The sequence below is a fragment of the Andrographis paniculata genome, unplaced genomic scaffold (assembly GCF_009805555.1).
Source record: "Andrographis paniculata isolate CXL003 unplaced genomic scaffold, ASM980555v1 Contig17END, whole genome shotgun sequence".
Classification (NCBI taxonomy): Eukaryota; Viridiplantae; Streptophyta; class Magnoliopsida; order Lamiales; family Acanthaceae; genus Andrographis; species Andrographis paniculata.
Window position 1 is genome coordinate 393,226 of NW_026137457.1, and position 15,086 is coordinate 408,311.

Sequence of the window (15,086 nt, forward strand, 5' to 3'; positions counted from 1 at the left end):
TTGAATAAATAGGCGGAGTGATGAATTTAAAGTTAACACCTGAACAGCTAATAGATAATACATAATGCGGCCATAATTAACACCTCGGCCATAATTAACACCTCACATTATATACGTTAACCAAAAACACATGACATAGTTGTATACAACTATAACACATATATTATAAACATGTGTATTATATAATACTAATGTGTGTTTTTTGTATATATAATAAATAATACTATCATAAATTAAATTGATTTGAGATTATCGCGAAAACCGACTAACATATGTTCTCTGTCAATTACTCTAAACAGACACATTGTCAATATAATATGTTAAGTAAACAATAATGATTCATAAAAATAGTGAAAATTGTATTAGAAAAGGTAAAGACAGAGGATCAAAGGCATTCAAAATTCATAGCATCAAAGACAGAATAGAAATAAGCATTTAGAAGCAGCAGTAGCAGAGTGCAAACCAAAAGGTAACAGCTTGGTATGAAAATGCATTCGACAGTCTCCTTGCAATCTAACCAACCTCAAAATTTGTACTAGAAAATCCAAAGAAACTTAGGCCTCTGGTTCATCCACGACGTGGATGACCTTGGAAGTCGGCTTAGCCAGCAGATCAGTGTACTCTTGGAATGGAGATTTCACGAATCTAGTCTCCTTCCAGAAGTCCGGAGTCAGGAACCCGTAAGTCTTCATTAGGCAGTCGAAAGTTGCCTGCTTCAATTTATAAGATCATGATGCACAGAGGAAAGAAATGGATAAAGATGCATAAGAAACAGCAAAGGAACGAGCAAATTTGGTAGTAAATATGGTTTACAAGAAGGTATTGAATTGTAGAAAACATCACAAAGTAGTTCATATTAATTCGGGTCTAATCACTTTAACAATTGGGATTTCTCTTCTAACAAAATGGGGAGGCTGTTATTACACTATGATGTTAGAATAGTTTCGAATATATGTAATACACTATTCAATCATGATAAATTTAGTTGTGTCTTGATCCCATCCCTTGAAAAACCTCAGCAAAATCGACAAGGAAGGCGCAAGACTCAGAGTATTCCTAGAGAGAAATATCCACCAAAAGAACTAACAGCAATTTACATGAACAATGATAATAGCTATGCATTGTAAAAGATCATAAAGCTAAAATCAGAACAAAATTCCACAAAGATAATGGCTTGTAAATTAGAATTCAAAACTTTTCATCCAGGTTGAATCAATCATCATAACCTACAGCAAGATTATGGTTATGGTAGCAAATCAAATTTTCTTAAAACCCTAGAGAATAAATCATGATAACATCATGCAAGGATCCTCAATATTTCACAATGCAACTTAAAGATAGAATTATGCAATAAAAATAAGCCATATTATTCGATAATCAGAATATTTAGGGAATTCGAAATGTAAAACATTAGACCTTCACGAAGTTTCCAAGAGTTTTGGTGGATCCACGGGAGGATGTGAAGACATCCTCAATTCCGGCGAACTGGAGCACCTTCTTCGGCACGCGCGCCGCCACGATACCAGCACCACGGGGAGCAGGAACCATCCGCACAGTGACGGAACCACATTTACCGGTGACCTTACACGGCACTGTATGCGGCTTCCCAATTTTGTTTCCCCAATAACCTCTCCTCACCGGAATCACCGACAGCTTGGCCAATATTATAGCGCCGCGAATGGCGGTCGCCACTTCTTTGGAGCACTTTACACCAAGTCCGACGTGGCCGTTTCCATCTCCGACCACCACAAACGCCTTGAATCTGGTCCTCTGACCAGCCCTAGTCTGCTTCTGCACGGGCATGATCTTCATCACCTCGTCCTTCAGAGAAGGTCCAATCAGAGCATCAATGATCTGATATTCCTTGATTGGAAGGGAGTGTAGATAGATTTGCTCGACGGATCTAATTTTACTGTCCCTCACTAGCCTGCCGAGCTTCGTCACCGGCACCCACTTCTCCTCCTCAGTCTCGCGGCGTGGACGCCGGCCGCGTCCCCGACCTCCTCTGTCTCCACGTCCTCCCCGGCCACCGAAACCACGTCCGAATCCACCTCTGTCCGCCATGATCGAAATCTCCCCGACGACGTTCGAGAAATTAGACGGCTACTGCCTCAGAGTTTCAAAGCTCCAACTGAACAGAAACCCTAATTCTGCAGCGGATGCGCTTTTATAGTCAATAAATGGGCTTTTAGGGTTTCCAAGCAGGCCCAATAACAGTATTTGGGCCTAACGGGCCTTATTGCTTTTCAACGGCCCAATGTTTAATAGGCTTTTATTTGATTAGCTGAAGACGCTCTGAGCCAGTTGCAGTTCATAACATGAAGGTGGACCTACTGAAGGCTTCAATCTTTGCACGGTCCCATTGTTGTCTAGGCGACTCGGATCGGCCATGGTTACGGCGGCAATCCATTTCAATGTTGATGAATTCGAGTTGAGGTAGACGAATTGGGAGGATTAATGGCTGGGGAGACATCGTTGTCGGAGCATCTGCACAAACTGGTCGTAAATTCAGAGCAAGAGCTTGAAAGCTTGCTTCAATTGCTATGGCAGACTCGTAAAACTGGCTTATCCTCTTCAGAGAAGTCTTCGCTTCAGTCTCTTCTTAAGCTTCCTTCGCCTGGCGATCTTAATCCTGTGAGTTGTTTATCTCTGTGCTGGAAGTTGTCAGTCCAAAAAAATGGCTGAATTGATGAATATTGCCTAGTTCTGAAATCCTAGGTTGAAAATTATTCTAGCTAGCGAATACATATTTATTCTAGCAAGCTATTCGCGATTTCTAAATATTTGTGTGAGAAATCTACGTTCAATATTACCTCGTAGATGAGTTTATTGTCGAATGATATTGAAAATTACTGTGCTAGGGTTTTCAATTCTCTGCTGGCGATGTTCTGACATTAAACTGTATTGTAGGTATTGCCATCCCTTCGATCTCTTATTCGAAATTGTGCACGCAGTTGCCTTGAAGGGGATGATATTTCGAAGCTGCTTCCATCTGATCTTCCTCTTGAACTGCAGCGCATGCTTCTTACATTATTGCAGAAGCTTGGGAATCTGTGGAAGGAAGAGTTATCCCAAGAACAGGTAAACAATCAGTCTTGCTAGAAAGATGATAAGATGCCACACAGATTTCATAGTTGAATCAATGAGAGTGTAGTAGTAATTGTGAAGAAGTTTCTTCGAACTATCAGAAGCGTAATTAGATGATGGCGAAACAACGAACAATTGAAGTGGCACGTATGTGATTTGATAATTGAAAACTGATCATTGATGGATCTCATTGCCATTCTTGTCATATTTCATTGCATAGTAGGATTTTTCAAAAAGTTTTGTGTATTTTCTTGGTAGGTGTTTATCTGAAACTTGAATTCGCGAATAGTTTTGCTATTGTACATACATAGATTTACTAGTTTTGTTGTTTGGGATAGTGAGCAGGGGATTCTCTATGTTTAACTTTTGCAATGAAGAAAAGGATCGCATAAACTCTTTTCACAATTTTCGTTTATTTTATTTTATCATATGGATATACACAAGAAATCTTAATAACTGATTAACTTGGGGTATTTTTCTGTACTCTAGTTGCAGCACGTATCCGGTTCAACTGGAACGTCATGTCCAAATGACGGGTTCTCTTGCTCAGTGCCACCTCCATTATCTTTTCCTACTTCGGAGGTTTCTGGGTCACTGATGTCCCGACAAGTCAATCCGGTTTATCAACTCTACAGCCGTAATCATAGATGTGCAATGTCAGAGAGAAATGGGTTGAGTTTGCCTCAGTTATCTCATCAAAATGACACCATCCCTCCCGAGTTTACGGTATTACTCTGAATCAAGTAGCTTTAAAATTCATATTATTTTCTCTTAGAGATAAATGTCCTCGTGCATCAAATTTGGAAAGTTTGCACCGGACTTCTTAATAATCGTATTTTAGAATACATTATGAGGCGAGACTCTAGAAAATTTTGTGCAATGTTTTTGAAATCACGAAGGTGTCTCGTGCAACTTCTAAATGGGACAATAGAGTTTCCAATCGATATGTGGGTTATAAGCAATTTTGCCTTTTAATTTTAATCGATATTTTCATGTTTTGTGCTAATTTTCTATTTGTGAGAATTGCTAGTGGTTCTGCAATCTATCTAATGACTTAAGATTAAGTAGATAAGCCACGCTATCTTTTTTTCCGAATTATATGTGTGCACTCTATCATGAACCCGAGATGAAATCTAGTTTTGAATACTAATTAACGTTTTGTGGCTTTTGATGCCATACGATACGATGCAGGGAGTTCTTCCTCAAGTGAAATCTATGACATGGACTGTGGAGAATAGGACTACCACCCCGGGTAATCGAGTGGCTATCATTACACTTAAGGTAATAAAATGGAGTGACTTATATGATCATGGAAACAAATAACATAAGAAACTGCGCGAAGTAGTTTTGTAAGATTAAACCATTTGCTCTAGCACCGACATTTTAAAAATTGCATTTATTCTTACTTCTTCGTAGTTGCAAGATTATTTGAAATCTCCCTCCAACGAGACGGAAGTGAAGTTTCAGCTGGCCAAAGATACACTAGACGCTGTGTTGAGATCCATGTCCTACATCAACGAACAATTATCAAAATACGTAAGTACACATTCTCCTTCAGTTTCATGTTCAATGTTTCATTGTAGTATCGAAAATTCGAAACAATATATATTTCATGTGCTTCTCTATCAGGCCGGATCGCCTTCAGAGCCTTTGCAGAAGAAGAGGCGACGATAGCCGATTATTCGACTATTTTTTTGAAGTAGAGTTTGAAGCTTACACCAGGTAATGACATCTTAATCGCTGTGGTAAAATCGTTTTTATTGTAGTCTTTTGTAAAAGATTAACATGTTCAGGTCGAGCTCAATAATCAACTAAGATTGTTGAATGGTGTTCATTTTATGTGGGGGTTTATATGAAACTATTACATTTGTGTGAATGTTATATTTTTTTTTGAAATGAATATATACATAGCTCTGCCTTTTATATTATGTCGTGCCTTTTATAATTATAATTTTAGTCCACTGATGATACATGTTTCTTTGTTATTTATTAATTTGAATTGTGTATTTTATTGGGCTGGGCTCTCCACTTTATCTATCCTCCTGCTTTGGGTCTTCCTAGTTTGGTTTTGACCAAAATATTTTTTAATTTTCATTTAAATTACAATTATGTCATTATATATATAATTATTTTATACATAACAATCAAAGAGCAAAATTGTTATAAAAAAAAAAAAAAAAAAAAAGTTATATGTTTTTTACTGATCAATAAAATTCTATTATTTTCCAATCTACTCTTTTTTTATTTTTTTTTATTTTATTTTATTTTTTTTATTCGGATGGAGGGGAGTATATTGAATACATAATTTTTTATTTAAATTACATTAAAACTTGGATTCTAATTAAAAACTAACTTCCAAAATTATATGTTTGTAACAAGAGAAACCAAATTTTCTTGATTCTAATTAATTTATTTTTTGAAAAAACATATCAGTTAAATATCTATTTTATTATCTATTGAATTTTTACTGTTACGAAAATTTCAAGCTTCTAAAACTTTTATTTAAATATGACCTTAATTTAAATTTAAAATATAAAACTCAAACTCATGTTTTCCTTTTAAATTTATACTATTGTCAAAAACACTCCACTACAAAATTACTTTTATAACACAACTGAATGAACAATTTTGAATAAATAGCAAGCATAACTTTTTTGTTCCTTTATTACTTTACCCAAATTTACCAATTCACCAAAAAGGAAGCTATTACCCTATTCATATCATCAATAATTCATGTCTAAAATCAAAAGTACATAATTTAATCAAAGCTGAATTCTTACCTCTTTGTCACATTCCTGTGTTTTCTGCTCTTTCTGCGGAGTCATCTTCCACATACCACTGGGTAACTCTTTTTTTAGCAATGGTTACCTAAAAGACACAATTCAGGATTCAGAAAGTGACCACATTTCTATCCCGAAATTACGACGATTTGGTCGAAGAGGATGCGATGCGCGCACCTGTTTATCCCAATCGGTTCTCCGGGTTAGGATGAGCAAGCCGATAGTTTGAACCAACGTTCCTACAAGCATTCCAATCCAAACTCCCTGCAAAAAATCGAGCTCCGGTGATCAAGCACACGCAATGCATAAGATGGACAGAGAGATTGCGCCCTTCCAGTAACAAATATGAGTAGTAAATCCTATTCGATGAAAGAAAGCGAAGAAAGAATCATCGAATCCAAATTGATAAATGGACAAACCTCGACTTGCAATCCAAGGACATAACCAAGCAGGAAGCCGAGAGGTATTCCTAGCAAATAATACGATGCGAGGTTTACATAAACAACAGTCGACTGCCAACCGGCTCCAATAGCTACACCTGCATCATGTTTGACGATTTCAATATGTTAAATGAACATCTCACCTAAATGTTTAAACTTATTTTTGATTTTCCACAAAAAGATATGCATTTTCCATTTATAAAAACAAAGACTTGACTCTAGTTATGCTTACCTTTGGAGTTCTAATCGTATCCAGTGCGTTAGGCTCCTATGGGTTGTGCATATGCTAAATTACTTAATACACTCAATTTATCAAACTTTTTCTCTAATCTCTCTTAACTCACTCATATAGTCCTCAAAATATCTTATTTTATATCACAATCAACATATATAATACTTTCTTCGTCCCACTAAAAGTGTCCATGTTACTATAAATACGAAAATTTAAGTAAAATATAATTAGTAAAGAATTAAAAAGTGTATTAGTATAAATAATTTTTGTATAATAAATATAATTATAAACTAAAATTAAGATAAGTAAATAGTTTAATTAAAATTAAGAAAATTATAAACTATAAATTTTAAAAAATATAATTATATTTCAAAAATAAAAAATGACAAATTATCTGAACTGACGAGAATAGAGAAAATGGACACTCTATCTAGGGTGGAGGAAGTACTATATTATTAAAATTTGTGCTCAAATGAGCATATATTTTATGGACAGAGAGAATATTATATAGACAACCAACACGTTTTCTTTCACGTGCATTATGCCACACATGAATTTTGTACGTAAATAATTTTTTATCAAGGAGAATGGTGAGACTCAAACACATGAATGACTCTAATACTATGTTAAATTGCCACAATGAAAGCCAACAAGAATGGATCATAACGATGTGGATATTACAGAAGGGGTGTCGATTTTACCTGAGAGAACCGGCTGAATGCTGTTGAGGAGTATCGAAAATGCAAGAAGAGGCGATAAATGAGCAACTTCTGCTGCTACAGCTTTGTCTTCGGTGAATATATAAGCTAAGCCTTCGCGGAGGAAGAGGAAGACCACAAACAGCACCAAACCAATTACAAATGAAGTAAGCACAATATTGACAACAGAGAACTTCGCAGCCTTCGAATTTCCCATGCCAAGTTCATTCGCGACACGGACACTGCAAAAACATATGGATCGCAATCGATGAAGTTATACAAGATTCTTGGCTACAAGAACAAGCAATCACAACAAGGATGGAATACCTCGCCGCAGACAAGAATCCAAGTGATATCATCATCTCCCAGCCATTGATATTAAGGCTGAAATGAAGGTAAGGTCTTAAATTTCATTCATAGCGGAATAGCAGAACGGCGGCTATTTAAATATTTAAGAATATGAATATGAAAATGATTATATATTCAAATTTACAATAAAAATATGGGTGTGTTTGTTTGGGGGATTGGATTTTAATCTCACTGTTCATTCCATTTTTTTCACCAAAAAAATATTAAATCAAACACATATTTTTTATTTTTTATATTATATTAAAAATCAATTTTATATTCAAACTATTCAAATTCATAAGTTTTACTATTCAAATCCCAATTTAAATGAGACGGAGTAAAATGCAAAAATAATAGTTTGTTATGAGACGGAGTAAAATAAAAAAATGATAGTTTGTTATGGGACATAAGGAATATTATTTTTTAATATACTATAAAACCCCAAAAAAGCTCATTTGATTTGAGACAAAGGGAGTAATTCTTTTTATTTTCGTTATTCCACTAGTGCTATTGACAATTATGATTCCATTGCCATTTTAAAAACCAAATAATAACATAACTAACTAACAAGAAAGGGAAATGGTTTTACCAGATCGAAAGGGCATCGAGTTCGACCTCTGCATTTTCCAAGTTTCCCGTGAGAAGAATCAATATAGCATTGTACCATAATTCAAGACTGCACCAACATAGCAAAAAACCATTAGAATCAATCATTTAATCAGCTTCATCGATCCTTCAAGTAACAAGCAAGCCTGCCTTTATTACCAGAGCATTGCACCAGACGACACAGACAGCTTGACAACCGGCCAAAGATCCTTGAACGCTAACATCGAAAAGCCTCTCCATGTTTCTGGACATCCTCCCAAGGTAACGAACATCATCTGCCCCAAGTTCGGAATCCAGTACGCCAAAATAGTCGAAATTAGAGCACCTGTTAGTTCATACCCGAGCTTGAAAGTTAAAAGCCATGAGAGGAAAAGGTGGATTGCTAATGAAGCAACCGCTAAGTATGAGATGATCCTGTTCTTGCTCTGCGCTTGCAGGAACATTTGGCAGCTAAACGACACGATGAAGGCGTACACAACGGGAATGAACCAGAGAGAAATCTTTCCAGCAACCTCACTGATAACCTCATCCTGACCTAATGCTTTCAATAGAGGAGTTGTGAAAACGTAAATTGGCACTATTAGAGTTGTAGCGATGATCAAAACGATCCACGATCGTTGCAGATATATCCCCAGCATGTGGTATTGCTTCGCGCCGTACGCCTGTCCGCATAGGGTTTCGAGTCCACTCGCAGCTCCAAGCTGCAAAATCAAATTCGGAAAGTAAAAATCTGAATCGTTTCAAAGTTCAAACACAGAGGTATGATTATGCTCAATTTTGTTTGTTGATTTTACGGCAAACAGTTGGATTCAGAACAACTATAAGCAATTTTGGTAAGTAAGTCGCAAAGATGTTCGTCGTATTTCCATTGTTCATTACCTAATCTGAATCGTTTCAAAGTTAAAACGCAGAGATATAATTATGCTCGATTTTGTTTGTTGATTTTACGGGAAACAGTTGGATTCGGAACAGCTACAACTACAACTACAAGCAATTTCGGTAAGTAAGTCGCGAAGATGTTCGTCGTATTCCACTGTTCATTTCCTAATCTGAATCGTTTCAAACACATACGTGTAATTTATGCTCAATCTGGTTGTTGATTTCAGGGGAAACAGTTGAATTTAGAACAAGCAAATTCGGAAAACGCGCGAGAGCTCAAATTGGAAACTAAAAAACACCGTACCGTTAGTCCATTAGCGAATCTGGTGATGAGAGTCACGACGAGAGAATAGGCTGCGAGCTCGGTAGCACCAACATGGCCGACGAAAGCTTGGCTGATCACATTTATTCCAAAAGTTGAAACTCGGGTGAGAATTGCAGGTCCAGCGACGATCCACATCTTCTTCGACTCCGACCACACCTTACTCGCGAGACTTCTCGCCTCCTCGCCGTCTTCGTCGCCATTTTCTACTCTCGCCAAAAGCCTTTCCTCAGTTTCACTGCGTTCCATACCTCGACCGCCGCCTTTAATTTCCTTCTACGCAAATAAACGCAGAAGCAATTTCACAATATCAGAATATTATCTCTGACTTCACCGTCAATTCCGCAAACACAAAATGAATAACAGTTACTACGCGCGCCAGCACAATCATGCTAAAATTTCAATCGTGAATCTAATCCACAGAAACATGAAATTAATTACAGAACAATTGACGATAACGATTCAGTGGCGGAGACGGAGTCGCATGAGAGCATCTCCAACCCCACCGCATTTATGCATTGTGTTGGTTTGATTTCAAGAGCCAAAACGTAAATGCAGTGCTTTGACAGGTCATAACCCTCCATTCAATTTTTGTCAGTTAATTTACATTAATTTTAATTTAATCATAAATTTCAATTTTTACTTTAAAAATATATTATTTTATATTTCTCTTTTATATTATTTTATATAACTTTTCATATTTATAAATTACATCTCAACTTTAATTTATTTTTACATTAAATCCATAGACATATAATTTATATATTATTTAAAAATTATATATATAAAAATTAATATTTAAAAAATAAAATTATATATTATTTTTCAAAAACTAAAATTATATCATTTTTCAAAAATAAAATTATACATTATTTTTCAAAAAAATATAAAATTACATACAACTTTTTAAAATATAAAATTATATATAAAAAATACACCAGAAAAGATACAAAAAAAAATAGAGAAAAAATACACAATACACAATACACCAGAAAAAATACAAAAAATATAAAAAATACCACAAAACTCCACTTCAAAAATAGAATGGAGTAACAAACACTGTGGATTCCTGCAAGAATTGGAGGAAGGAAGAGGAGGGAATTTGAGGATGGATTGAAGCCCCTCCCCTATTTTTGGTACAATCCACTGCATAAAATACAGTGGATTGGAGATGGACTCAGCAAATGCAAATGCAGCAAGGCAGTCGAGTCGAGTCTAGGGACACGGGGCACCCTTTTCGAAATATAAAGCTTCCGTCACTATTCATCCTTATCTTTGTCGTCCACCTTTCTGGGCAATTCCATTTTGTTTACGTATCTATTTTATAATCTTGATTAATGATTTGGACGAATCGCGACTGCCCAATTTTGGATGACTTGATGATAGAAGTTTATACAACTTTTATAGATATTCAGAACTATGTGATATTGTAGTATTTGGTAGAATATTTTTTCTTAAAAATAAGGAAGTAGGGTACGTTTCATTTGATGTCGTTTGAAAATTTGTTGTTTGGATTTTTTGTTTAAATAATATTCAATGAGATAGATGTGTTTTGAGAGAAAAGAAAATATATTTTTTTCATCAAATTCAAGTCTAAATAGTAAAAATTTAAAGTTTGAAAAACAAAGCATAATGATTAATAAATATTTTTTTTTTCATCCTTGACAATTTATCCATTTTTTTTTTATTTTGATTTGTCCCATAACAATATTCATTTTTTTTTATTAATTTTATCATCTACTAATCTTACAAGTACCATTCTAATTTACAATATATTACACAAATGTCATTACATTTATATAATATTAATATTTTTAAACTCCTTGTAATACTCTTCTTATTTACCTTAGATATGAGAAGGACGGAATATATAGATATGAGAAGGACGGAATAATACTCTTCTTATTTACCTTAGAATGTAACAATTTGTCTCTACAAAGCATATATTAGAATATTAATATTTTATAATTAATAATATAATAAAAAATTTATTTTTATTTTTGAACCCATATGAATATTTTTATATAAGATGTTCAATTATTAAACAATAGATATATTAAAAATGATTATATTAAAATAAAAAATAATACATTGAAAATAAAAATAAAAAAATATCATAGTTTTAGAAATATATATATTCAAACAAAGTCAATTATTTTTTAATATATATTAACATACGGTTAGTATTTAATATATTATAATGTGCATGAAATATACTCTATTTTTTTCAGCCAATATATATTTTACCATTTTTCTCAGTTTCATATTAAATTATACATTTTTTAGTTGGATGTGTTGATTTGGGCTTGAAATTATAATTTGAAATTTAAATAGTATAAATTTTAAATTTAAATAATTGTATAAATCACATCCATAATATTTTATATAAAACTTAATGGTATCCATATACAATAGACAATAATGGTTGACTTCATAAAAAATATATAAATAATATAATTTTTTTAATTTAAATTTTTAGATAAATTGATTATTAACCTAAAGATTCGGGGAACTTGTTGATTGACTCACTTTAAATGTACTGGTGTGTTTGATTTCTATTTCAAATAAAAAGTAATATAATTTGGTCATTTTTAATAAAAATATGCTTATTATTATTTTTTTTTTACAAAATGACATTTCGAAAATATTTGTTATGTTCTCCAATCACTCTTTTTCAATTGCCATTCCTCATAAATAATAATAAAAAACATAACATTTTATACAAAATTAAAAAGTCAAAATAAGTTAATTATAAAAAGTAAAAATTTTATTAAAAAAAAATTCAAATATTCAACTTATATAAAAAATACAATTTGACTTTTACATCATTATTTTAATATTAAAATATCATTATATTTGTATAGTTTACTCCAAAATTTTTAATATATTTGTATGATGAGAAACCCATAGAAGTATTTTGTATTTTTCTCTGATTTATATTATGTATTGATATAATAATAAAAATTAATATACAAAAAGCCCATAACATTTTTTTGACACAATTTTCTATACCACACACCAACAATTATTTTATCCAAAAATACTGCGTGATAAATAAATATTTCATTTCAAATCAAAATCAAACAAACGATACTATATTTCATCTAAAAAATATTTTAAAAGTAACAAAAACAAAATTTTTAATAATTTAAATTTTTACAAATTTCAATAACTAAAAACAGAAACTCTATAAATTAAAACACAATCAATATTTTTAGAAAAGTATTACTCTCTCCGTCCCAAAAGAATTGTCTTGTTTTTTCTATTTTTCTTGCCGTTCAAAACAATTGTCTTTTTTTTTAAAGTAATCGTGGTCCCCATTTTATAATAAAATTATCCAAAATTTTTCAAATTTCCTATAATTATTACTCTAAGATACTTTTTTAAAATTATTCAAAAAAAATAAAAATAAAGGTATTCTAGTTAAACATTATTATTTTTTAATTCTCGTGCAAACTCCCAACGAGACGTGTCTTCTTAGAAGGATGCAGCGTAAAAGATATTTTGGGATAAATTTAGATGAGATGTAATAATAAAAATACCGACCATCTCATATTCTCAGAGAATATTGCAAAAAATATTTCACACTTATACCCTATTATCACTTTTGTCATGTATTTATCTCTCTAGCAAAATATATCCCACATGTTTACAAAAGTCGCTGTTTATGTCATTTGCCCGCGCGTGAAATTCACACCACGCGCCCTTACGCGCGGCCACGCGTGGCCAAATAATAGAAATAGCGACTTTTGCAAACATGTAAAATATATTCTGTCAACGAGATAAACATAAGACAAAAATAATAATTGAGTATATGTGTGAGACAATTTTTGCAAGATTCCCCGTCTTCTCATATGCCGTCGTAGACATTATTATTGTTTCTGCTCCACTTGCACTTTGTGTCAAATCTATACAAACTATTCCGTGATAATGTGTTCAATGTTTTAAACGTTATTATACTCCGGCTGTGTTCTCCACAAATTTAAAAAATATGTTTTCAAAAAATAAAATAAAAAAATTTAATATATTAAAAATATTTATTATTTTTATATTATTTATATAATTTTATATACTTCACATAAAATAATTATATATTTTTAAAAAATTTCACTAAACAAATAAACCACGAATCTTCCAATATCATTTCATAATTATGTTGATACGAGAATTTAGGAGTAACATGATTAATAAATAATTTAAAATATTAGTACAATTAATTGCTCTCTCCATCATTCAAATTTATGATCACTTTTCTTTTCGAATTGTCAAAAAAAAATATTTTCATTTCATTTTTAAGTTAAAAATAATTAGACTTTTGTACTTTTTTTTACTATAAAAAAATAAAAATTATTATATTTTTATTAAAATCCGTGTCCGGTCAAATGAACATACATTTGCATGACGGAAGGACTATAATATAATACAAATAATTATAAATTAAATTAAAATAATTAATTAATTTAATATAAATTAAAAAATGAAAATATTATATATGAAACAAAAAAAATTATCATTTTTCCTTTTTTTAAAAAAATGCTTTTAATAAAGTATTTATTTTTTATAAATAAAATATAATACAAAAGATTATAATTTTATTAAGAAATATTCAATCAAATATATATTGACATCTCGCACATCTTTATTTCAAAATTTTACTATCATCCAAAGTTCCAAACTTATGAAAGTTTTCAGAAAATAAAATAAATTACTTTGCATAATAAAGAAAAAAGATCGAAAGACAAACAAGTCGACACAAAAAACAAAATCAAAAGACCAAATTCGTTCCATTAAATGTTAGTTCCCAAATAGAATAAACCATAATAAATACGACTAACGTGGAAATTTGAAGATAATTCCCAAAATCTCCTCCTAATAGTAATCATGTTTTCAAATTATTTCTGATATATATATTTAAAATAAACAACATCTAAATATTTTATTTTCATTAAAAATTTCATTTTATATAAAAAAATCACATACAAAATTAAATTTTCAGTCACATCATTTTTTTATTAATTTTTTAATTATTTTTATTTTATTATTCTTCCAATTTTCAAACTTCCAAAATATCTAAACAACTTAAAAATAGAGCCTTCCTAATATGTTTTTTTTTAAAAAAATAAAAAATAAATTCAAAATTCAATCTAAAATCAAATTAAACTCATCCACATGCTTAAAGTACACATACTTTTAAATAAATTAAATCAAACACTGTATTTTGAACAAATAAATTATTAAATTACACTATCAATATATATACTTATACCTATTATAAAAAACAAATCATCCAAAAAAACACAATAGGAATAAACACTAGCCTAACCGTGAAATTTTACCCATAATTTTATTTTTTTTCTAAAAATATCAAATCAAAAATCCAATTTTTATTTATTTTATTACACATTCCAGCGAAAACACAACTCTCAAACAATAAATGTCTCACTGTTCAGCCCCCAAGTTGGAAGGCTGTTTCCGCCACTCGATATGTCTAACAAAGCAAAATATATCCTATGGATTCTGCAGAATCAAGTGGTCCTTTTCCATGTCCACCAGTGGTAAAGACATGGAGAAGAACAAACAATTATTTCGGCATCGACATTAAGTTAAAAAGGAAAGGTGTCAATACCAGGGTGGAGATAATAAGCAAGCTGGCTTGACAGATACTGCAGTCGATGACGACGGGTGCGCCACGGA

General features: G+C 32.0%; 3 protein-coding genes and 1 long non-coding RNA gene across 5 annotated transcripts; 2 read left to right on the forward strand and 2 right to left on the reverse strand.

The window, feature by feature from the left end:
* Window positions 1–380: 380 nt before the first annotated feature.
* Window positions 381–2,156, reverse strand: LOC127264882 (40S ribosomal protein S2-3-like). The gene is made up of 2 exons (XM_051294453.1): window positions 1,417–2,156; window positions 381–710 (listed from the first exon to the last, which is right to left on the reverse strand). The coding sequence occupies exons 1-2, from the start codon at window positions 2,062–2,064 to the stop codon at window positions 555–557; spliced, it is 804 nt and encodes a 267-aa protein (XP_051150410.1). The 5' UTR covers window positions 2,065–2,156; the 3' UTR covers window positions 381–554.
* A 167-nt stretch (window positions 2,157–2,323) lies between these two features.
* Window positions 2,324–4,462, forward strand: LOC127264890 (uncharacterized). Its single transcript, XM_051294466.1, has 4 exons — window positions 2,324–2,634; window positions 2,911–3,081; window positions 3,577–3,813; window positions 4,279–4,462. Exons 1-4 carry the CDS (start codon window positions 2,458–2,460, stop codon window positions 4,408–4,410), a joined length of 717 nt encoding a protein of 238 aa, XP_051150423.1. The 5' UTR covers window positions 2,324–2,457; the 3' UTR covers window positions 4,411–4,462.
* LOC127264852 (protein DETOXIFICATION 21-like) lies at window positions 4,290–15,084 on the reverse strand. 2 transcript variants are annotated; one of them, XM_051294406.1, is made up of 10 exons: window positions 15,019–15,084; window positions 9,375–9,668; window positions 8,351–8,892; window positions 8,175–8,261; window positions 7,565–7,621; window positions 7,241–7,479; window positions 6,287–6,405; window positions 6,045–6,131; window positions 5,868–5,955; window positions 4,290–4,595 (listed from the first exon to the last, which is right to left on the reverse strand). In XM_051294406.1, the coding sequence occupies exons 2-9, from the start codon at window positions 9,639–9,641 to the stop codon at window positions 5,875–5,877; spliced, it is 1,479 nt and encodes a 492-aa protein (XP_051150363.1). In that variant the 5' UTR covers window positions 9,642–9,668; window positions 15,019–15,084; the 3' UTR covers window positions 4,290–4,595; window positions 5,868–5,874. The 2 variants fall into 2 exon arrangements, with proteins under 2 accessions (XP_051150363.1, XP_051150354.1); XM_051294397.1 differs by lacking the exon at window positions 15,019–15,084 and adding an exon at window positions 10,412–10,661.
* Window positions 8,888–9,779, forward strand: LOC127264894 (uncharacterized). The gene is made up of 2 exons (XR_007841857.1): window positions 8,888–9,190; window positions 9,298–9,779. It is a non-coding gene; the product is annotated as an uncharacterized LOC127264894 (long non-coding RNA).
* Window positions 15,085–15,086: the final 2 nt, after the last annotated feature.